This window comes from Pelodiscus sinensis, chromosome 2 (genome assembly GCF_049634645.1).
Source record: "Pelodiscus sinensis isolate JC-2024 chromosome 2, ASM4963464v1, whole genome shotgun sequence".
In the NCBI taxonomy this organism is placed as follows: Eukaryota; Metazoa; Chordata; order Testudines; family Trionychidae; genus Pelodiscus; species Pelodiscus sinensis.
Window position 1 is genome coordinate 185,621,700 of NC_134712.1, and position 25,811 is coordinate 185,647,510.

The 25,811-nt window shown below is 39.5% G+C and overlaps 1 protein-coding gene across 9 annotated transcripts in view; it reads right to left on the bottom strand.

The window, feature by feature from the left end:
- The window catches only part of RBMS3 (RNA binding motif single stranded interacting protein 3), a 995,810-nt gene that overhangs the window by 566,356 nt on the left and 403,643 nt on the right, over positions 1 to 25,811 (bottom strand). Inside the window, exon 1 of one of the 9 annotated variants that reach the window (XM_075921988.1) lies at positions 21,633 to 22,119. The exons of 7 other annotated variants lie outside the window; for them this stretch is intronic. In XM_075921988.1, coding sequence (XP_075778103.1) covers positions 21,633 to 21,707 — 75 coding nt within the window. In that variant the 5' untranslated portion in view covers positions 21,708 to 22,119. Of the gene's footprint in view, positions 1 to 21,632; positions 22,120 to 25,811 lie in introns of those variants that run through there. One more of the 9 variants, XM_075921987.1, reaches the window with a different exon arrangement.

Consider the following 25,811-nt stretch of genomic DNA (forward strand, 5'->3'; position numbering starts at 1 on the left):
TGTAACATCATCTGCTTTTCTTTTGAACCGCAAGCGGATCGACATCAACAATCTCTGAGGCAAGGGAAATATCAGGGTAAACCTCTTCATACTTAGAGGAATGATGGGGATAGTTGAGAAAAGCACCAAAGGGTGCTCAGCAGCAACATTTTTGCTTTGGATCAGCATGTAAATGGTTTTACCAGGAGTGGGAGAAGATTTCATGATTGGGGTAATTGTTTCTGTCATACAGAAGGATCCATCAAATGCACAGCATATGGCAGGATACTGTTTCTGGTTGGAGAGGTCAGCACTTTGAGTCTGGTATGGAGAAGAGTGTTTCATATAGTCTGTTTAAATTGGAGAACTAGTCCCGCATGACTTACTGGCTGATGGAGCAGGAATACCTAATCCCTTCCTACTGACAGAGATATTATACCTGGATAGAGACACCTGCCTGCCAACAGCATTAACATCCCATTATTATTCTCCGGGTTTAGCAGTTGATCATTTGGGAATAGTGCTTTGTAGGAAAGGGTATGCGTTTTTCATGCCAACTACTAATAGTCTAATATGCAGTCACTAGAAAGTGTGTCACTGGAGTGTATGGGAGCAGTTCATTTCTGCACTCTCAAAATTCTCCATGTCCTGGTTTACATCATAATTTCATAGTAATTTAAAGAAATTCCTGGTGTGTGAATAAATAAAAAAGGCAAAAGTCTCACATAGATTTTCATTTTCATTTTATCATGTCATTTTTCTGTAAGAATGTATTCCTGTCTGTTTGGTGGAGGTTTTTTGTTTAAACAATGGCAGCATTCCATTTTGCACAAGGCTACGGAACAGACTTATACTTAACAAGGCAAACAAAAAAGTTTGCTTTATAATATAGTTTGGCATTTGAAACACAATACAAATGAGGCCTCATGAGTTTGGAGTTCATACACTTCCATTCCAACAGAAAGGCCAACAGTCACAGATCTCAGCCAGATGAAGGCCAAGGGATCACAGGATAACTATACGTACTTCTGGGGCACCTCTGACGGTAGAGCACTTGAGCTTTACACCTCCCATGTAAGGATGTTTATGCCTGTCTTCCATATTGCTCTCTTCTCATCATGAGACAATTTATACAACTGGAAGATCAGCAAAAACTGTGCAGACCTGATCCCGTTCTACAGCGTCCCTGGGTATCTCTCTCTGCTGCCTCTATAAATAATTCCCACCTCTTGCTGCTCCTGCCATTCAGCAATACCGGCTTTAAGATGTACTTGTGCTCTGAGATGCACTTGTGCTATTTGCACTGGGCATATACATAAGCCTCTTGACCTTCAAACAAGTGGTCAGATCTTCTGCTAATCTTTTACCGCCATTGTTACACTGGGATTTTCTCTCTGAATTTTTTTGAGATGGGGATTATCTTTAAATTAGAAGTGGGGAGGGGGAGAGGTTGTAATATTTAATATATTTAACAGACAATTTATTTTAGACAACTGACAACTAGCAGAGCCGCCTAGGTCACTCAGTGCTACATTGCCACGCACTCAGCCATCAGTTCCTCTCACTTCCTTTGCACTCTCACATCAAGATTAAACCTCTTCCAGCAGAAAGCACAGAGATTTTGCTCCTCCCATCCAATTACTAGTCCTCAGCTGTTTTAAGTGATGACTCATACACTTCAAACATTTGCTGACTCACAGGCTTTAAAGGACTACTGTACTTCAAAGAACATAGTTCAAGGAGAATGTATGGGCCAAACTCTATGCTGGAGAAAAAGCCAGGCAGAAATTGACCCAATGCTTTTTCATGAGACAAAATACACTCAGCTTTTTAATCATTCTATTTTAATTCTAATTAGCATTGTTATGTATAACTGAAATATACCATAATGCCTGATTTTCAAAAGTGCTAGGCACACAGTTGTTTCCATTGCCTTCAGTGCATGCTCAGTATTTTAAAAATCAGACCATTTATTTAGGTGACGAATATGACAATAGGAGCATAACTTCAGACACCATTAAAAATCTTGAGCTAAGTATTTGATAATTTATACATATTATACCAAACGAAATTCAGTAACGATCACAGTAGTGAGAGAAAATGTATTTCACTTCAAGTCATATTGAGGAATTTTTGTATTTACATTCAGAGTTGTCAGGGGTGACGTGTTTGAGCTCTGTGGCACAGTTTATCAGAGTTCACTGGCATTGCTTTGATGTTCTGGAAAGTTTTGGCATGAGCTGCATGTAGGCAAAAACTCACCCACAAACTTAATGGCCTTGACATAATTCCTTATTTGTTGTTTTGGCTGGTTTTTTAAAATCAGATTCTGTCTAAATATGTGATGTGTTAATGTGTAACTTGAAGCAAGGGATCAGATTGTGAGGGGGAAAAGGAAGTGATACCCTTCCAAGTTTCACCCAAAAATAGACTCCACCCACATGAGCTTCCAACACTGGATGCTATTCAGTGTAGTCTTGCTTAGGAGTTACATTCAGTTCTCATGTTTTCCCCTTTACAACAACACAGTAGTTAAACTTGCATTAGAACAAAAAAGACAGATGGGCTTTGCAGCATTGCAAGAGGTGGAGCGAGAACAGAGCACTAATCAGTTGATCCGTGATACTTAGAAAGTGCTGGGAGAGGGGAGTAGGAAGTGTGGGGCGCCAGTGCACAAGAGGAGTGGGGGGGGAAGGAGGCAAACAGAGGGTCTGTGGGCTACAGGTGGAGCTCCAGTGGACTGCATGGAGCCCAGAGGCCACAGGTTCCCCACCACTGATCTAGGCTACGTCTAGACTGGCCCCTTCTCCGGAAGAGGCATGCAAAGCAGGCAAGTCAGAATAGGGAAATCCGCGGGGGATTTAAATATCCCCGCGGGATTTAAATAAACATGGCCGCCGCTTTTTTTCCCGGCTTGGGGAAAAGCCGGAAAAGAGCGTCTAGACTGGCGCGATCCTCCGGAATAAAGCCCTTTTCCGGAGGATCTCTTATTCCTACTTGCAAGGAATAAGAGATCCTCCGGAAAAGGGCTTTATTCCAGAGGATCGCGCCAGTCTAGACGCTCTTTTCCGGCTTTTCCCCAAGCCGGAAAAAAAGCGGCGGCCATGTTTATTTAAATCCCGCGGGGATATTTAAATCCCCTGCGGATTTCCCTATTCTGACTTGCCTGCTTTGCATGCCTCTTCCGGAAAAGGGGCCAGTCTAGACGTAGCCCTAGTGTCTCTGCCAGCGATTGAAACTGAGGCTATGTCTAGACTGCAAGCCTCTTTGGAAAGAGGCTTTTTAGAAAGATACACTGAAGTCTAGAAAGACCCAAAATGAAACCTTCAACAACAAGACTAAAAGAGTCAGAAGTAACAAAGCAGGGATTTAAAGCTCACTCATGGGGAAGGCTTTAGGAGGGGCAGGCAGCTTTGGGCAGGAGAAGAGAAAGCAGATGCATGCTTTCATAAAGAGATGGGAAGACGAGTTAGCTGTGAGTCCAACCAAGGTCAAAGCAAGGGGAGGAGGGCAGAAGGAGGCATAGGGAGGCTGACTCCATGGTTCAGGAAACAAAACATGTAGGACGATGACTCTGGATGCCCAGAGGACACTGACAACAGCCCAAAGAAAGTTCCACAATGGTGAAGAAACTGAGACAGTGAAAATCATATGGAATTTGTTATTCTTGGCTAGATCAGGCTACTAAAGCATCTTTGTGTTATATGTTACATATATCACATGGCCCTGAAGAAGTAAACTATAAACCCACATGCCCATAAAGGTGGAGTTCTGGGAAGGGATCTAGAGATGCCATACAGGAGCCGGAAGGATCTTCCCATGAGCTAGATGAGGCAGTTGGACTAATAGGTCTCAGCTCTGAGGAGAAGGTACCAGACAGAGAATCTGCCCTCCCTCCTCATCACAGTGTGCATAGAGGCCAAGCCAAAGTCAATACCTGTTCAAACTCGGAGGATGAATACACTGTACAGAGTCAGTGTTTAGATCCCCTCATGGCAGTCTGAGGATCTTGACTTGATCTGTGTCACCATCCATGAACAAGATCTGACAATAACTAAGAGTCATCATTCACTTCTAGCTTTAAATCGAGTCACTTGTTGGAAAAGAATGGCATAACAGATGCATTTGCCACACCTGCCCCTGAATTCCCCTTGCTAATTTTTGTGGTGTCTTGTCACAACTTTTAAAGGTACAATATGTATTATTGCTATATGAATGGCACACACAGAAACAGGAGGAAAAAACTAAGGGCCAGATTCTGAGTAGGCTCACTGATCACAATAGCTGAGGTGGGGCATAAAATAACCCTCCACATGTATAAGGGTGTGAGAAATAGGCTATAACCGACAACCAAGAGAAACAGTCAAACTGAGTCCATGCACAGTGCGTTATAGAAGCAACATGGGGAGGAAATTCCTTTCCCCAAATACAGTCTATGTAGAAATGGAAAACCTGCAAATGTTACAAAATGTCTGTCCAGCATAGGAATAAGGGTTTCTGTGAACACATCACCCCAGTGCTCCTCTACTTTAAATTGCCCACTGGCAGCCCAGGTCAAGGTCTCTGTCCTGATATTCAAAGCCTTCGACAGGATTAGCTCTACCTATCTCCAAGATCACCTCTTCCTCTATAACGCCAAGAAACTGGTGTTTCAACAGAAGGAACTCACGAATGTAGGAGACTGGACCTAGACTCAAATGAGCTGGATCTACACCAGCAGTTCTCATACTCCGCGTGAGAACTCCAAAGTGAGTCATGACCTCATTTTAATGGGTCACTGGGCTGGCTTAGATTTGCTGAGGCACAAGGCCAAAGCTGAAACCCAAATCCCGCACCTAGTGGGCAAAGCAGCACAAGTCACAGGCTTCCTGCTGGGGCTGGATCCCTGGACTTTAAATTTAGCCTCTCCATATGGGGCAGCAGGGGGCTTTGGCACTCTCACCCAGGGCGGCAGGGATCAGGTTTTGGTCCCTCGCCCCCTCCTGCATTAGCATAGCAATTTTTGTGGTCAGAAGGGGACGCTGTGCAATGAAATTTGTGAACCTCTAATGTAGATTCACATTGAGACGAGAGAAGAATGACGGTGGAGATCATTTTTTCAGAATTAACTGCCAGATCCATTGCTTTGATTCAGCTTTTCTCAGTTCTTCACACATACAATCATGCAATACGCCCACTCTCACAAACAAAGTATAAACTAATCAAGCCTTTTCTCTGACAGGCTGAAAAGAAAAGGAGGAATAGAGTGATCGTTATTGTTATTTCTTTTTTAAATTACTTGGGAGGAGCAGAGATGCTACAATAATGGGAACCATGTAAATTCCTAGACTAGATACACAGCCAGATTAGAGAGACAGATTAGCTACATAACATTAATACCCTATTGTACAGAGCTGAATATCCAATCCAATTTTCAAATCCCTAGTTTTCTTCTTTTCATTTTCAGCTTGCTGATCTTATTTATTGGCATGAATTTTCTCCTGTCTATTGGGCTTATTTAAACATTTATTTCTACTTTAACAAAATTACTTTATATAAAATACCATGTTGCAGGTTTAGTGAATTGACCACTTTACTACACAAGTGAAAAATGTAAATATCATTTGTATATTTTTTCAAACAATCTTTAAAACATCAAAAAATGAGAAAATAATCTTTGTGCTTCCTTTAACTCTTTTTTCCAATAGATCCTGTATCTCAAATTTGTACAAAACATAGTTAATAATGGTAGTTTGGCTAACTGAAAATGTACTGACTTTTTACTAACAACCTATCAAGTTCCATTTTGGACAAGATAAATGTGCTTTAAAAATGTTAGTAGAGCTTGAACCTCTCTAACCCAACACCTTTGGGACTTGACCAATGCCAAACCAGAGAATTTACCAAACCACAGGAGGTCAATATTGTCTAGTGACATTACCAACACTTCCACAGCTTACTGAGTTCTTAGAAGACATTTAGGGGTAAATTAGAGCTCAATAACAGCACAGAACACTGAGAACCAGGACTGGTGGCTGTAAACAAACTTTATGGGACTGCGAGAAACTTAGCCACAGCCATGATAAGCAAACATCCAGCTAATTAAAATCATGCCGGACCATGGATGCTGTAGGACCAGTGTGTGCCAGGCTAGAGAGGTTCAATCTGTAATTTACACCATACCATTAACCTTGATACCTCTTCTGCCCAAAAAGCCCAACCAATTTTTAAAAGTAAAAGAAATATTTTAAAAACCTGAAAATTCCAGCCAAAATTACCACACAACAACAGATTGTTAAAAAAAATCCTACCCCAAGAAAAATTTTACCCCAAAAAGAGAAATTACAGGAACTCTATGAAGTGTGCCAAGGACCTCACTGTTGCTATGATTTGTATGTAGATGAAGCAAGATGCTATAGCAATGGGCAACAGTATAAAATCCATAGATAGAGTAGATAGAGAGCCACAGGAACAAATCCCTTCCCAGGAGCACTTTCAGAACCAAGGCTTAAAATGAAACAAGTATTATTTGTCTTTGTAGTAGCAGTTTTTCATCTCTTAACTCTCTGTTTGTTGCAATATGCTCACAAGAGGAAATATCTTTCCTAAAGACTAGATTCTGCCTATCTTATTCATGCTGAGTATATCCCCACTCCGTTTGCCAACTCAGTGATTTCAAGCGAAATACTCCAGGAGTAGGATTCTGCTCAGTGTGTGTCTGAACAGGGATTTAAGGAAGAGATGGCAACACTACAAAGTGTTATAAATTCACCCAAACATGAAGGCTCTTTTATAAAAATAAGATTTACAAACCCTAAAAAAAAAAAATCAATCCATTTACTGTTTCTTCATTTCAATTCATTTAAAAAAAAAAACAGCTACCAATTCTCCTGTAGTATTTGCAATCCAAACACAGCAATCAGACTTGAAGAGAAGTCCTGGATGTGATACTGGCAAGTCTGTTTCCATTATCCAGGCAGAGTAAAAACACACGCAGAGTTCAAAGTAAATTAGATATGTAATACTGCCTTGGTGTAAATGTAAAGCTTTATTTGTAACACAAATAAAGCCACTTGTTTTCTTTTTATTTTTAAATCCATACATTATTGTGCAATCTGACAGCATGTCTCTAACACAGAACTATTCATTCTGCCTTTATTATTTAGTTTTTCTTTTAAAGGAAAAAAAAAGCCAAGTCATAAACGGAGCAGTTTCCCCAAGTGTTCTAGTAGAGGTTACATACAGGACCCAGGGAAGCCTCGTTTTCAAATGGCTAAGCATTCAGTTGAAGTTAACAGGAGCTGCTGGTATACAGCCCTGCAATTTCATTGGATATCTGTGGCTCATAACACAGATACAAATTTTGTATCCGCGCAAGGCTTTAGACCTGTATCTCTGACACTCAGGCCCTAAACTACTGTATTTAGTAATGTCCATTTGAAATTTCAGTTCAATATTCATCAGTGGACAACTTATCTAGCTGCAAAACTTATACAGTACATCTTTCCCCCATCTGTATTATTTACTTTTAACCACTGTGAACAATTCCAGGGAGGATTGCTATCCCAAAATACTACAGTCCTAGTAACACTGGACACAAGTATGACAACCCCTGAGTCTAACTCTGAGCCTGGAACTGGTTTCTGTTGCTATTGTACTTAACAATAGTTGCGGAACTCTTGTCCGTTGGGGGTTGACTTGCTGTCTCGTATTGATCTCCTTTGCTAAGTTGCTGTGCCCAGCTCCTTTTTTATTCAATATGCAAGCAATCCAGCCTAATCAGATAAAATCCTTATATGTGAAGTGCTGGCGTCCTGACACAAGGTGCCCAAGGAGCCACACTTCAGCTCATTTCATTTTGGCTGCTAACATTAGCCAGAAAATGAAGCCTGGAAGATAGAACATGAGTGAGGCGAGCTAAATGAAGAAGTATAAGAGAAGGCCAATGTGAGGGAGGAATGAAAGTGACTGTGGAGACGGTCAAACACCACAAGGTCCAGGAATGAGGAGGGAGAGATATTATCCAGAGGTGGACATATATATATATATGTGTATATACATACAAGTATACATATTTATCCACACGTATTCAGGTGGACACCCAAAATACCAAACGGTGGTGCATGTGGCAGCAGCAAAACAACAGGCAGCATTTAGCTACGAGATCAGACATTGGACCAGGAATCTATGGTCTATTCCTCACTCTGCCACTGACTTTCTGTATGTTCTTTGACAAGTCACCTCTCTGTGCCTGTTTCCCCTGTCAGATCTTATTTATTTAGACTGTAAGCTCTTCTGGGTGAAGACCATCTCTTAGTCTGTACAGTGCTTAGCACAATGGAGCCCAATCTCAGTAAGTGATACTACAATACAAATAACAACAATAAGAGGAGAAAAGGGGAGAGGGAAATCCAGTACAACACAAGGGCCAATGAAAAAGCACTATAGATGAAATCATGGCCCAGAATAAAACATACAGCAGAAGCCTGGAAGGAAGGGAAGGTGGGAGCAAAAAATAACAAAAGATTGAAGAAATCACAAAAGGGGGGGGGGGGTGAAGAAAACCCCATAAGACCTGGCAGTTAACAGAGATTACAGAAGATGGACATTGATAACAAACAAGATGGATGCAGGGGGTCCACTTACTGTACACGTGGGAGCCTACATCTCAGGCACTGGCATTTTCCTGTCTCCTAATAATCTCCATGCTCCCTATTCCCTTTGAAGATTACTGGACATAAACCCAATCTGAAGACGCTTGCTGCTATGTGAACACACACACCTCCAATAGCAGACTGTAATACTCCAAGGAGTACATTCAGTTCTCCACAGCTTCTAGCTGCTGTGAGCTAGATTGTCACTGCCCTGCCTTGGCAACAGAGAAAGAGGAGTCAGAACCCCAGTATTTATCCACAATAACTGAGAAACTGGCTAGGAGCAGGAACAACTGATCTGATACACTCCTCTAAAAGCACGCGATGGGCAGGAGTGGAAAATGGGAGGAGCACAGCTGCAACCCTTGGCTCCAACCTGCCAGCCACAGCAGTTTGCTGGAAACAAAGCAAGCTGCTCCACAAAAAAGCATGAAGTATCTTATTCACTCAAAGTAAAAGAGGTGCTGGGAAGGAATTATGCCTGCCTGAGTCATAGTCCTTCCCTCAATCAACTCCTGGAGCAGGGTAAGAATGTGCCACCCTTTCCCTCAGGGCAGACTGTAAAACTACAATCTAGTTCTTGGTAGTAAGTGATGGTGTTGCAGTTGTGCTTGGAAAAAAAAGCAACAAGGAGCCACTCTTGTTTATATTACATTACCATAACTAAAGCAACAATCTGGGATCCATAAATTATAAACATCTGTGTTAAAGTTCATTTCTCAGCATTCACATAAAGCATGTTGCACCCATTCCGAACAAGCTCATTTTGAGAAATGCAGCTACTTCCAACCAGATAATAAATGAAGCACATACTGCGATTGAAGCCAAAATGAAAACAACAACAACAACAACAACCCAAAAATAAATCCTGGCATGATGCATCGGACTTGGGGCATATGAAATGGAAGACCAGCTGGCTCGAATGAATAACTATTTATTGAACACTATTTAGCTAGCACCTATCAGTAAATAACTCCTTTTCCACACCAAGTTGCTCTGCCAATTAACAAAGTATCCTAACCAGTGATAATTATCCTGAAGAAAGACCCATCTCTCATTGATCATAAGCAATCCTCAAGTGACATCTATCAAAATTCTGTACGTCTTGCAAAGACATTTGTCCCTTCTGTGACTGATATTCCTATTGTGACTGATATGGGGGACTGAAGTGGCTCCTGTCATAACTCAGGACGTGGATATCTGACGGACAGCACTCTCCCAGGGATGTCCTTCAAGCCACAGCTGCTGTGACCCCATCCCCATGATGACTTTCTCGTCATCAGCCCTGAATCAAGGAGCTCCCTTATGCTGAGGCTTTCTTATGGGACCTCACAGGCAGCATTACAGCTGTCTTCCCCAGTGTCTACAGCAGGGGTGGAAAACCTAAGATGTGGCCCCAGCTTGTCTGGATCCAGCCCCTGAGGCTCAGGGATCTCTCCCCCCTTCCCCAGCATTGGGGAGCCTGTGTTAGTGCTCCAACCTCCCCTCCCCGCTATCCTCCCACAGGGCTGGAGCACAGAAAATTTACTAGCCTGGGTCTCCCAGGCTCTGGTGTGCAAGGTTAATGTCTCTCCTTTTCAGTCAGGGGCCGCCTCAACAAGGGGTTGTTTTGGGTGATTTTGGGGGGGGGGAAGGTTGGTTTCTCCCTTGTGTGTGGCCCTCAACTGATTTTCCTATGGGTCAGTGGTCCCAGACCCAAAAAAGGTTCCACACCCCTGGTCTACAGCCACCATGGCTATCAGCGCCCTTTTATGCTGCTCTGTCCCTTTTAGCTGATGTAATGCACCCAGACCAGAAGATTAACCTTAACCTGTATTTTGAATCATCTATGATAGGAACTCTGTTTCTGGCTTCAGACAAGTCATTTAAAGCTCCATTTTCCAAAGTATTCATCTTAAGACACCCTGGGTCTCATTTCACCTATACTGAATACTCTATTAGTTAAGTTATGATAGAATCAGAGGTCACTTCTGAAAAATTTGCCTTGAACTTCCCTGGCTACTGCATCCACATCTATCACTTGCTTCTCTAAAATAGTCCTTTCTAAGAGGTAAAAGGATTAGCTAATGTTGGTACAACTTTCTGCAGATCTAAATTAGTTTATCAAGCTAAGTAATTATCAAAGTGGGTTCACTGAGGTAAGAGCAGGGCAGTAAATGAAGGATGCAAAACTTATTTCTCTCTCTGCTCAATAATTATTGCTTGAGTTATGCTTTCAGAAAATCCCACCAGCCCACCTATCATAGTAAATTAACATTTGTGCTATGAGGTTCTGACAATCTTACAATCTTACACTAATGGGTTTTCAAACTACAAGAAATTACACGTTGCTCGGAGACAACTGTATACAATTATACACATTCTGGAAAATGGCTGAGATGAAAGTTGAATCCGACTGGACAATGAGCATTCTAACTTACACAGATAAGAGAAATCTTTTAGGGAGGTGGACTCAGAAGCCATATTATTGGTTTTTGTTTTTCTTTTGAAGAAGGTATAACTGCAATCTTCCAATTCAATAAATGTCACCTGACTCATACCTGCACTTGTGAGTGATTATAAGCACTTGGATAGACAGTATTGGTCTTCTGCTAGAGCCAGAAATCAGCCAGATTTATTTTTAGTTCATCTGTCCTCATACTTAATCTGACATATATTACATCCTAGATATGGCACGGGAAATTACAAATTTACTGGGTATACCTATTTCTTTGGCATGTAAAGCTGCAAAACACAAAAGGAACACAGACACAAAAGTCTGCAATTCTAATGCTTTTCAAGGAAGAAAGCTCCCGGCTGCTTTGCTACAGGCCACAGCAATATGTCTCCTTTATGGTTATTTTCACGAAGGATTGTTTAACAGTACATACAGCAGCTCTACCTTGACACAGTATGTGCTCTTCTAATATAGCATAGGTGAGGCATTTAGATTATTAAGTCATGCTGAAACTTTTGCAAAATGGTTGAAAGACACAGCACTGTTGTCTTTTTCTGATGTCTTTCAGATATTGTTCCTCATCCTTCTTTGAGCACTAACGGTAGCTGTCATCGACACAAACAGACACTGACTTTTGTATATCCTGTTCAGTTTTCTTTTTACTACTAGTTTTTCTTTCACAAAAACATTTTAGAAGTACATATTTCATTTACAAGCTCAGTAAATAAAGGCATACTATATAATTCAATTACAGAGGTAGATTATTGGTCTGTGTATCAGCAAAAAGGAAAGCAGCCAGTAGTGAATATGTGATACTGAAAGCATTCTTGTTCTAGGCAATATCTGGAGTTCTGATCGAATATAGATTTTAAAAGCTTGGCTATGATTAGGTAAAAGGCAGATATGGGACCCTAGCATGAGTAATAAATGAATGACACAGATACAATCATCTTTGCAGAATGTCTTGCTTAGATCATATAAAAATATTCATTTTAGAAAACAAATATAACATTTTAGAAAACAAAATTGCATTTTCTACTTACAAGTACTAGTCCCCAGAAACATCCTGCTGTGTGTTCACTAAAATTTGAATTTGTATTTCAAGTTATTACTTTCATTAAATATAAATACATGCTCTTAAATCACAATCATGAGGGGTTCCAAACAACCTAATTAATATCAAATATGTCAGAATTTGTTAAAGCTGAAACAAGGGATCCCTAACACAGTACACCTTTGTTACCAATCAAAAGAGCTAGGGAAAAGGTCATGGACTCAATAAGTATCTCCTAACCAATTCACAGCCAAAAAACGAGAAAATAAAATAAAAACCCTAGATTCCCCATTATTTTTACCCTTTTTAAAGGCATCCATCAATTTGCATGTTACCATAAAAATGAGCTTTACTCATTTATAAGCATATTCCACAATAAAAGATCAGACAAATTTGAGGCACAGATGGATAAAACAGAAATAAGGATTGCACTCTTTGTGCAGAGAGAGGCACTTCCTTCCCTACAAAACAACCACATTGGCAGCATCTTTTCAAGACAATCCCTTCCACAAAAGGAAACTAATAAAGTCCCTCATATGTCTAAGAGTTCCAAGACCACTTCCTCCACTGCTTGGCTGCCATTAGCTTCCTTATTCTTCCAAGCATCTGTGAGCATGTGGAGACAGAGAGGAAATAACACATCTTTAGAAGCCTACCCTCATAGCACCATGGAATTAATTTTGGCTCATGATTCTTGCTCTCATTGTACTTTTTGCAACCAAAAGAAGAGCAGGATTGTAAACTGGATGAGTTCCTGAAATCTAGAATTCACTTCTTCTATCATAGTTATGCATCCCAGTTTTATAATTTATTCTGACATAGAAGTATTTCAGGTTCTCTTACACCGAATCTCATGAACCGCTTCAGCGTGATTTTTCTTAATCTCAGCTTGTTTTCCAGGTGATCAATTTAGCATCTTTGGTCTTTGCTGGCTTTGGAACTCTCTCTGTCAAAACAGCATCTTGTCCATCAATAGTTATTTCCATATCTTCGATTTCCCTCTCAGCTTCCTGTAGTCTTGAGCTAAAGGTTACCAACTTCTTACCGAGGAAGGCAACTGCAGCCTGCATTACACTACATTTGTTCCCAATATCTACAGATTGCCTTTTAAGCAAATCAAACAATATTTGATCATTCAACTTTGCGCCTCCTGTTGGTGTGAAGCTGAATGCAGAAAGGTCAGATTCAGAAGCAGCATCAATATTGAACTCTAAATAGTACAGGATATTTGATCTTTACTTTTTCATACAATCTGTGTGTCTATGATGCCATATCTAAAGGGAACAAACAGAACAAATAGCTATTAAGGAAAACGGTGTCATTTTGGCACACTCATGAGAATCTCTCTACTTCATCTCTCTCACAATCAAGACAAATTAGTTTGCCATGGGGCTTTTTGATTAGCAAAGACTTAGTGAGTTAAAGATGCCAGTTCACAAAATATGAACAAAGCAACGTTTGATTCATATTCTATGGGAAAAAAATCTGTTCAACAACTTTCTTCTTATATAAATTTTAATTACACAGCAGTGAGGTCACTTCTCCTATACAACTACCTATAAATCAACACCCATCCCTCAGTACCATCCATAAAACACATGTCATGGAGAAACAATTATCTGTACACAAGGAACCAAAAAATTAGAGGTTTCTGCATAAGAACAAATACAATCTTATATGATTTATGACTTCCCCTTCTGATCTGTACCAATCAAGTGATCTGAATGACACTGAAATATAACGTGACAGAGGAGAATTCTAGCAATTTTAGTCTACATAATGTCTGTAGAATTTAATTCAAAATTCATTTAAATCTTAGAATTTCAACATTTGTTGTATTATAACATTCTTGATTCATAAATCAGCTTTTCCATAAACAAGCAAAAAAGGAAAAATATTCACAACATGGTTTTTAAAAAATGGCAAATAAAAAGGCATTATTTCATTTTTACCATTTTGTATCTGAGTCAGAGAAAATAATCACCCAACCTTGTTTTACCTTGAAAAAGTTGAAAATCTGTCCACTGATAAAGACTGACATGGCAAGAGACTAGAGTTCCTTACAATCCAACATTATCAACAAAGACAATAAAGCTAAAGTATTCCACTAGAGACTCTGATTCTCAATTATAGGGTAAATTGAGTGAATTCTTTCCTTCAATTACATATTTAGAGATGACCATATCTTCAACTAAGATCCTCACAAGGCAACTGCTATATTGTGGCATTCACAAAAAGATTCACTGGATTCTGGTTTAAAAAGTCAGTGACAGATTTTCAGTCTTCACTCTCTTCCTTTTGTAACTATGTCTATTCTCTGACAGAAAACAATGAACATCATTATCCTTATTAAAACAAGAGACCATGCAAGGCATCATGTATTGTAATTAGACTTCTTCAGATATAAATCATACTTCAATTGTGGGCAAGAAAGAGGCAGACAGACAGGGGATGGGAAGTGAGCTGTAGCTCACAAAAGCTTATGCCCTAATACCCTAATAAATTTGTTAGTCTTTCAAATGTCACCAGGCTACTTGTTTTTGCTGAAGCAGACTAACACAACTCCCTCTCTGAAAGAAAGCCGATGATAACCAAATACAAATCAAATAGAAAACAAACCCATACATCTAGAGAAGAGCCAGTACATAGAATCAACTTGATATTCAGTTATGTTTTTGTGAGCAATCTATATGTGTGTGTGTGTGTGTGTGTGTGTGTGTGTGTGTGTGTGTGTGTGTTGCTCATCTATAACCTGTTGCCATAGAGAACTGTATGTGCTATATGGGTCTCATTCTGCACCATTTTAAGTTAATGAAAATTTTACCACAGGTCTCACTGGAAGCAGGATCAAAGTATATATTTGTAAGTCCAGTTAAGCAATACATAGTTTTAATCAACTGCATACAAAACTCGGTATGTTATTTTCTGAACATACAATTCTTTATCTGATATATTTTGTGTTTGTGAAGGTTTATGATGAGAGGATGGCTAGGAAAACATTTATTTCTAAACTTCTTTTCATCACTCAATATTGTCTGCACACGTGTGAAAGCAATTAGAAAACAGAGCTACACAAGTCCTCACAACATGGACTGTGACAATATACGAGTTATATCACTGTTCTCAGTTTCCCCACTCTGCCCATCTGCAGTCTTTTGGTATGGAACAACTATATCATAAAAGCGCCTATTCACACATGCTTTTGATATTACACTATTTAATCACATACAGCTGTCGCTTATGAGACAGTTACAAAACAACATTTTAATGTAGCACTGGAAGCAAGTTCTGGAGAAACATCAACCGCTTTTCTCTACATGATATTTCTATCATTACAAGAGGGGGTTTTTAAACAACAAAACAAACAAATCAATAAGAAAAACAACCCACTCATTTAAAAAAATCTGCTTGTCTTACTGGAAGTTTCAGAGTGGGCGTATTTGTAAGTGAACTCCAAGTCTCTGCCAAAAGTACTGATAATGTCAGAAAACCTGCTTAAAATCATATCAGTGCAAACCCAACACTATCCAGGCTCCTTACAGCAAGACCTGAAATGAACTCAGGCATTTATCTCTGCACACAGTTTTTCTTATCTGGTTTTTATTTCACAGAAATCTAAGAGCCGTTGATCTGATGATCCTTCCCCCCAAGATATCTGAATTAAAATGATACAATCAGCTTCTCTATCTTACTCTTTAAAAAAAGATACATAGTAAAAGTAATTTTAAACATCACTGTTCACTTTTAGATATGCACCATGTATGAAATTCTATACATAATATACCATAAGTTAAAGCAAAAATTTTATCGCTTGATCTGGCAGTTACCTTTTCTCATGTGAATAATGTTAGTTACTCATGTGTGTTTCCAAGATACAGCCCTGCGACATCCATAAACTTAAGAGGATTTGATTTTTGTTGGCAAATTTCTGTTTTGTTGTAACAATGAAACCAAAGAAAATATTTTTCCACTGATAATAATATAAACATTTACAGCTAAGCAAAGACAGAAAAATGCTGCTTGAGAACTCATTTGCATTTGATTTAAAGATATTCACTTTCATATTTTTAAATTATGTTGACAGTTCATGTTTTAACACTGATAAAAGCTTAACTTCTACAACCTTAATGTCTACTATCATTAAACAATTGTCTAGTTCCTCCCATTTTCTGAAACCCCTCAATTTCCTGCAACAGTGAAAATTTTAAATCCATAATTTTTTAAAATGCTGGAAAACAAACAATACTATCCATCACAGTTCTAAAAATATAAAAATCAAATTCTGCCAAGCCTAGCCATACAGTCAGGTCCAATTGCTTTTAAAGGGGGAAAAGGCCAATCTTACTCACTTTCAATTTTGTTTTTCACCTAAAAATAGATTAACATTGAAAGAAACAATTAAAATACACCATTTGAAAATGATATCACCTTTATAGCAACAAAAGGATTTTTAACTTAAAAGTGTATACAAATACATGGCAAGTAGAACTAAAATACAAACAAGTATATTTGTTTCTCATTTTCTATGGGGGGCATAATTTTAAACCTTCTTATTGTTTAACACAACCAGCAACATACCAGGGTTAGATATTAATGCAGTCAAAAATATAATCAGCGTTCAAACAATTTTTAATTCAATTTAAGCAAGTGCATATATCTTAAAGACACCTGTCAGAGTTTTTTTTTCCATGCTACAATGTACTGAACCAGCTAAGAGCTAAGTACATATAAACTTCATTTCTAGAAATGCATTTCTCTATTTGCAAGTGTTTGCTTTTACTTTAGCACTATCACACAGGCTCCAGCTAGACTTTTGAGCCCTGGCGGCAATCCAGGTTGCAGATGGTTGAAAATGCAGCCTGAAATCAGTGTGCGGTTGATGAATTACTCCTTACACCTGACCCCTACTTCACACCAGGCACCAAACACAATCTGAACACTACCAGGCAGAAAAGCCCTGTCAGGCATCTTCATATCTGGAACTCTTTCTTCTAGGCCTTCTGTATGTCCAGATGGCCCGAAGTGGGGAATGCAGTAAACTGACTAAACTGCAATGTGAGTGAGAAAAGAACATTGTCTCGGTGGGTTCAAGGTGGTAGAGAGAAATGGAGAGCTGTGCGTTGGTTCTAGTGACTTGCTTTTTTAAATTAGGCTGATATAACTAAGTTGTAGACATTTTACTGACATTTTAAAGTTCTATTGACACATCAGTGAAAATACCAATGTCAAAGGAGAAATATCTAATTATTGAGTCATCTGGGCAGTGGACAGTGAAGGTTGACTAATATATAAGGATCTTTTCAATAGTTGTATGCATGGAAGCCCAAACTGGATGCAGAAATTCAGTTCTCGCACACACACAACTCAAAGCAGTTCTTGACTTGCTCGGGTCAAAGAATGTCTTAAAAGTTAAAAGAGAGAGAAAGGAGGATTTCATTCTTTAAAAATATAAAAAGTGATTTTTAAAAAGTTTATAACTATTTCATCACTATACTTTCTTGAATTTCCAGGACTTCTTTCTCAAGTTTGTGCAAACATTTTCAAACATCTGTCGTGCTTACCAGTTCATTCTTTTCATACCCCTTTTTGTTCACTTTTCTGTTAACATCCATGCCAGAGGGGGGTTATTCACACAGATGTTGGGAAATGGTTGTTCTTCCCCTTACACCTGTTGATGTATGTGGCAGAGTGTTTGCACACTGGTATTCACTAATTGTGGCACCCTATGTTTCAGCCATCCAACCAGGAACTGGAGTTAATACTGTGTGACTTCAGTGACCAGATACATACAGTACTATGAAAAATAAAAATAAATGGCGAATAACTAAGAATATATTAAAGCAAATAGAATGTGAAAAAGTGCTACGCTGAAATATGTTCTTAAAATGCCAGCCAAACAACTGTGAAAAATAAATTCAGGTAACTACAAACAGAAAATTCTGACCATAAGCAATAACGACTTAAAAAAAAACCCAACCCCAACAAGTACTATTATTTGAAGAGATCTTTTAAAACCATTTGGGTGAAAACTTTTTTTCCTCCTCATGTCATTCCTAATTATTAAATGAAATTTCACATCACTCTGTCTTTTCTCCTACTGTTTAAAAAAAAAAGGCCTACTCTTTCAAGCAAGAAATCAAAAATGGAAATTCAAGGTTTGGGACAAGATTTGCTCCCACATATGCTCATAAGTGAATATCTACAACACAGCTACACAAACGTATTTGTTTCTTAGTTATCCTGTCAACACACTCCACTCTAGTAACGTTTCCATTGCCAAGCAGTTCAAAATAAAATGATAAATTTCCTTAAATTATAGGTGATCCCTAAAATAATGTCCTATGTATGTAACACATGAACACATTTCTTTTCTTTTTTTCAATTTTTTTTTTTGCAGGAAGTTCATGTGAGGCCATAGATTCCTAATTTAGAACAACAACAAAAATGTTTGATTTTAAATATAGCTCATATCACTCCTAGAATAAGCAAGTTCTAGTCACAGGACTTAGCTAACAAAGTTCAGACAATCCAATCTAATTCAGTAGTGAGCCAGTGTTATACCAGAAGGGGAAAAATACCTTCTCTTTCAATCCCTCTGTTCGTCCTTACAGGACATACCAAATACATTATATTCTCCTTTAAAAAACTGAAACTTTTAAATGTTTTGGATTATAATGGGTTTGTCTGAACCTGCCATTCAAGTCTTAATTTCAATGGTGGCATCTTATAATTAAGGTATTGAACTAAACTGAATAATCAGACTGTTTCACGTTCTACTTGAGACTGTAACATTTGTAAAACTTAAGGCAGTCACCCAAACATATGGATCCCATTCTTCTGTTTCAAATTCTACACCATTATTGCCTAACAACATGTTAGCTATATTAGAAGGTACAAATGTGGACTATATATCTTGTGAACCTTATGCAATTCTGTATAAAACCCTTCCAAAAGCTCTGCTACACAGTACTATTGTACTTCTTAAAGAACAGCTGATATTAATTTACAGTGTGAGCAGAGAAAAAGTAAAGCACTTGATCTGAAAATGGGAGGAAAACATTTACATTTCAGAATGCTGTATATTTAATGCCCTGTTGCTCTGTGCTTTATGCATTGAATAAAAATGCCCTGAGAAAGCCTAAAATTCCTTTTATAGGATTTTAAATTAATGCATTTCCCCTTCCCTATACATGAATATCCAAATACAAATACACGTTTTTACACAGTTGAATTCTAAAATTTTGTTTAACATACAATACACAGCGTAATTTCCAGAAAATAAAAAAGTTGTGAGCTTAACAACACAGTTGAAATCAAAGTGGTATATAAGATTAGTATGGTTATCATGATAGGCATGATAACTGGTATAGTTCGCTACCATGTTATTTGATTACCCAAATATTGGCTTTAGACATACAATGGATCTAAATACTCTAAAATGTCCCAGAAGCTGATGGCTAGCTTTAAGGTAACAAAATCCAGATGCTGCCTGTCTGCACTGCTCTAAACTCTTTAGGGCTATATTACAGAAACATATATATGTATGTGTGTTTATTATTTAGGTTTGAGAGAAAGAGACAGAAATTAATGTAATATAAAATTTATTGTAATATTATGTCCCTGGGAAAAAGAGTGTTTGTATTCAAATATATAATTATATTCACACGCAACTTTTCAGAAGGGTAGATAATTTTATACTCTAGAACACAACAGATAATTACAGATTGTATATTATTAAGTAATATTAATCAGTTCTCCAAAAGCTTCAGATTATAAAATCATTGTATGGAAAGCAGTTGTCACTTTCACTTGGAACACAAACTTCATTTCCCTAAAAAGCATATTTTACAAAACAAAAAAAGGAGCTACAAAAATTAAAAAAAGAAAAAAGAAAAAGCTGGCAAAATTTAAGCTACATGAGTAAAAGGGATGGAATGTCCAGTTTTTCTCATCCAGTACTTAAGGCTATTGTTCTTTCAAAAAAATACTCATTGTTTCACATCTTTGGCTTGCCAGGTTTTGAGAAATGGCATCAGTTTGCACCCCCAATCCCCTCAAACAGTTGAAGCCATAGCCAAGATTGCAGTCAAGCTAGCAACGGGATGCTGCTGCTGCTGCACAATACTGACTAACTGGTCACAAAGGTAAAATGCTATTTGAATCGACCTTGAGAAAAAACATGGTGAAACAATTACTCCCCGCCCTCCTCTCAAAATGGGGGGGGGGGGAGCTCACACAAAAATTCTGTACATTATAGCTAGAGAAAGCACACAGCAAACAAATGAGACATAATCATGTTATGAATTACAAGGCTATAATCACATTGAGTGGTTCTGGTATCATCACAACTCCAACCAGCCTTAGTCTCAGTTTTCACAATTAGTTAATTTATATAATGCAGGGGTCTGGCTATAAACATTAACTGAAAAGTAATTTTATTAGCAAGGAAACATAACTTGGCCTTTCAATACTAACTAGCTCAATGTGTTTGAGACCAAAAGACACCCCTCCCCCCAAACTCAGATGTGTTCTATGGGCTTACATTTGCCATTGAAATTGGTGTGACATTAGTTTGGGTGGTGGAAACTATTGGGGTTTGTTTCTTTTTCTTTGGCCTAAAAAAAATGTTAGTTCATTGACTCAAACTGCTAATCTGTGGTTGCAAGGATGCATTTCAGAATAGTAATTTTCTTTACAATGTCCTAACTGGTTTGCAAAGTTGTTTTTGTTACTGTCCACTGGTTGCAAAGGAGACTCTTTTGGGCAACAAATTATGGTAAATGTCACTAGGGAAAATCAAAGTATGATTTAACTAATTAAAATCCAGGTGTCAACGGGCTTCATTCAGTCTCTTTGGGAGATGCAGGCCTGCCTTCCAGAAACACTGACATTGAAAAAAATGAAACCATGTTTGGTGCTTTTTCCCCCGAGAGTAGCTACCATCTATTTCTAGACCTTTCAAATTCAACAGCATGCAGCCAGATCATCCTCAATATTTAATGCAACATTAAAAGCAGTTCAATACATTGGAACAAACTCCAAAAGATTTACAGTAGGTTAGTGTCTTGTCCACCCCAGAAGCCCACAGCATCTCAGACTTAACCGATTAAAAGTTTCAGAATCCACTGGGTGATTGCTAATGGCAAAATGCTTTTGAATGCCAAACAAATTGGAGAGTTCACTGAAACAGCCACCAAATCAGGGTGTGCATGCCTGATGCTGTCCAGAGCGGTCTCCAGCCTATGTCATAATAACGTATATTTCCTTCGGTAATATTAACCACATTTAGTGAGGGAGGGAAAAATTAAAGGGATTAACTAAAGTAGTTGTCAAAATAAATAAATAAACGCATAAGCCTGAACCATCCTGTTTCTGGCTATTAGCTCGGCCCGGCATGATTTTTAAGGGGGGAAATAAAGGAACAAGCAATCAAAAATCTCTAATTTATGCCATTCCACTGTCCATCCTCCAAGTACATAATGAGATCATGTTCACACTGCTGGACAGGCAGGGAACTGCGGTACCATACCTTGGTTTGGAGATAATGAGGGTAGTAGTAAGTGTACTGAGGGTACATTGGTTGCTGATCCAAGCGTTTGCCCATGTAGCTGGAATCTTTATCTCCGATGCAGGGAACTCGTTGACAGGGTGTAGTGCCCCAGGCCTTTCTTCCTCTGAAACCACTATTCCTGACAGTACTGATGACTGATGAGGCTTTCGAGACTTCCTTGCCTTCTACTGCTCACTAGGTCCAACACGGCAAGAATAAAAAACAAAAACAAAATATAGAGAGAGATAAAAAAAAATCTTGCTTTGTCCTCCCCCCCCACTCCCTCCTTCACTCAGGATATAGCGTTTTCTTTCCTAGCCAGCTTGTCTGTAGTAATGTCAATTGCCAGTGTCTGTAGAAAAAAGTCCTGTTAGAGAAATCAGCAAGACAGTGGAACTCCAAACCTCTGCAGACCAGCTTTTTCCTCTCTCTTTCTTCCTCTCCACCCAACCCTCCCCCCCCCTTTATTATTACAAAAATAATAAAATAAAAAAGCAGCTTGCCACAGCCTACTTGCTGCTGCCTCTCTCACGGTGTGACATGGTGTTTAGGGCTTGTCTTGTCTTCATTCAAACCCCCTCCTTCCAGCCGGTGTGGGTGGAACTACAGTGAGCCTCTCCCTGGAGAAGCAGACGCAGTTCAGAAGGCTGCAGTATTTCCTCCAAGAAGAAACAGCCTGCTTTTTTCAGCCCCTGCTGCAAGCAAAGTCCCGATTCCCTCTGCTGGCTATCTCGGAAAGCAAAGCAATTTTACAGCAGCGCTTGCTTGCTGGTGCAACTCAACCCGGGGAACTTCAAATACCGGCAGTGGATTCTGCACTTCCCAAAGTCACAGCCCAGACCGGCCAAACTGCAAAGCAGGGACACAGAGCACCTGGGACTCAAAGAAATTGCTGCAAAGAATGAGCCTTTAAAAAAAAAAAGGCGCTGTTGATATTTTTGTGACGCTGCTCAAAGAAAGAAAGAAGGACCCTACAAGGTCACAGACTCTATTAGGAGATCAGCAACAGATCCTCCAAAAGGGGATTGTTTAAAACAGAAAACTAAGTGGTACACTAAGCTGCCACTGCACAGAAACAGACAGGGGTGTAAAAGGGGCCATGCAGGGGAAGTGTTCACTGACTGACCCAGTATATTAAGAGGTGTTTCAGTTATTTCTCTATTTGGATTTATAACAAAGTGGGGGAGGGAACCACCACTCCTGAGCTTGCCATGATTTTGGTATAATTTTAAAAATACCCTTCAAGAGCCACAGATAATCCATCACACCATCCCTGGCAACATCAGAAGTGCACAGACACACACTCACACCAGGGACATTCCCATTGCTCCCTAAAAGCCTGAGTTAAGAGATGGAGTTAAGCTGATTCAAACCAACTTAAGGAAAAGTTTTAAATATTTCTGAAGGGTCCCGTTTTACATCTATCCATATATATTTCTGGGCACTGAATAAGTACATACATTTGTCTTTTGTTTACATAGGTCCCAGGTTTATTTTTTTCCTGTGACATCATTAAATTAATGGAGCTTTCTTTAGTAGCCTTGCTATTTGTAGATTTCAAAAAATATTACCGGCTGGTGGTTTCTTTCATTTTTATGTAAACGATGCGAACTATTTCAGCAGGATTGTCAGCTGCCATATTAACAGCCAAATTGTTTTTAGAGGAAAAAATATGTCTTTAATGGGACACTTCTCAAGGCTGGTAAGGGCTAAAATTAGACCTGCCAGCTGTGTTTTGGTTTGTGGGCACACACTTACACGTGACACAGCACGCACACACCACGTTCTACTCTGCTTTGTCAGATGGCTGTTCTTGTAAGCAAGCATGGCATGAAGTTTAGCAAGGATTTCATATATATCCCCACAGCCTGCCAGCAAAAGAGGTCAGAGCAGAGAGGCAGAGCAAAAGTGGGATACACATATATGAATCACTGCAATCACAGAGTGCCTGGTTTCACTTCCTCAGATTTTGTGTGTGAGTGTGTGTGTGTGTGGTTTTTTTTTTAGATTTTAGTACTTAACAGCACGCTGTGTCATGCAGTGAAAGCTGCTATGTGTGGAGTTCTTTCAAAAATCCAGCCCCAATTGTAGGAGCCAATTGCAAAATCTGTCCTGATATCTTCAAAGCACTGTACAAACATTAACTCTTCATTCTCTCAGCATTCTTGTGAGATGTGGTTAGGTGATTGTTATCTCCATTTTACACACATGGAAATGGCGGAGTGGCTAAGGGCTTCCATCTGTAACACAAAGCAGGTCCAACAATGTTTCTAAAGTTTGATAGCCATGCCACTACAGTGAATCTGACTTTGGAAATACAGGTAAGGGGAAGAAAGCCCTGTGTGTTCAGGAATAACTGGGGTGAAACCATATATATGAAAGATTAAGACTAAATATAAAAAAAGAAAACACCTTGAGAGAGGAGTTTAAATGTAACAGACTGTCCAACATTCATCCAACTTCTTTTTGCTTTAAGGCCAGAGATAAGTTATTTTGATCATCTAGTATTTCCTACACACAGGCCACAACATTTGAAATGATTCCTTAAAAAGGAAGTGAAGGAAGCCCTATCAAAAACATTGAAGACTAGATTGAACAAAGCCATGGAAAAAAATAGATAGGAAAAAATAAGAAACAAACATACAGTGGCTAAGTGATGGACAGTATAACAAGCAGATCCTTTCTGCCTCTAATATCTGTAATGTTAAGGATTCTAATCTGTACAAACTAAAGAAACCATTACTAGTAAATTACTTGTTTCTGCTAAATGGCAAGTGTTTCTACCATTGGTACTTTCCACACAAATTAACACAGTGCAGATTTATTTTGGATGAAAGCTCAGCTCTATTGAGTAACCACTGACTTTTAGGTGTATGTTCTCTTATTTTCCCACTGGTAAGAACTTTCAGTTGCAAGTGTTAGGGTTCAGCTAAAATAGCAAAGTAGGTTCAGAATAGTTTCTTCAAATGTGATAGCCATAAACCTAGTGTGAAACAGCTATTATTAGCCTCATTTTTAATATCTTGGCCACTTTTTCTGACATGGACGCCTGGCCGGCAGCTCAAACTCACCATGGCTAAAACAGAGTTCCTGGGGTGTGTCTACGCTGCCATTAGACAGCTAACTCAGGCAGGGCTTGGGCTAACAGGCTATTTAATTGTGGTATACATGTTTGGGCTTAGGCTACAGCCTGAGCGCTGGGTCCCTCGCACCTCACTGGGTTCTGGAACCCAGGCTTCAAGCCAAGTATCCACACTGCAATTAAACAGCTCCTTAGCGAGGGTTGCCAAATTTGTAATTGTTTAGAACTGGACACTCCAGTAGGAGTGCCAGGACCCACCTTACCTTGTCTCTTCTGTCTGAGGCACCAACCCCCTATTTGCTGCTTCTTCCTTCCTCCCCCGACACTTGCTACTTTTCCCCTCTCTTCCCTAAAGCCCTACCCCCGTGCCCAGCGTCTACCACCCAAAGGCTCTGCATTTGTTCTTGTTCTTCTTCTCCTCCTCCCCCATCACTTGCTGCTTTTCTCCTCCTCTTCTTTCTCCCCTCCTCCAGTCAGGATGAACTTGTCTGCAGAGTCAGGGCTGGAAGCTTCAGCTGCTTGATGCAGGTGAGAAGCAGTCTCGGCTGAGTAGGGTATGGAGTGGTTGATGGGCTAGTGCCTCCCCACCAGCTGGAACCTGACTTTGGGTGTCCAGCTACTAGATCTGACTGGACACTGTCAGGTTCCCCTTTCAATTGGGCTCCTGCCAACACTACCTTGAGCCTGAGCTCTGTAAGTCTGAGTCAGCTGGCACAGGCCAGTTGCAAGTTTTTAATTGGAGTGGAGACAAACCCCGAATCTTCCTCCCCAACTCCTCCCAGGGATCTCTTGATTTTGAAAGCTATTGTCTTGATTACAAGAGATAGCACCACCATTATCATGCCAGACAGTGAGGTCCAGAACCTGGACCTCATCTTTGACTCTGCATTCTTTCCCAGCTTGTCATATTACACTGCTCCCCATTTCTCCTCTAGGGCAGAAGATTAGTGCTATGTTTTCCACTTAAACCTTACAGAGGGCTGTGAGCAGAGTAGCCACAGAGGGGTACCCGCATCCTAACTATATGCTGCGGTATGGGTTCTTACCTCAGGCTCACACTAAAGGGTGGGGAGCGG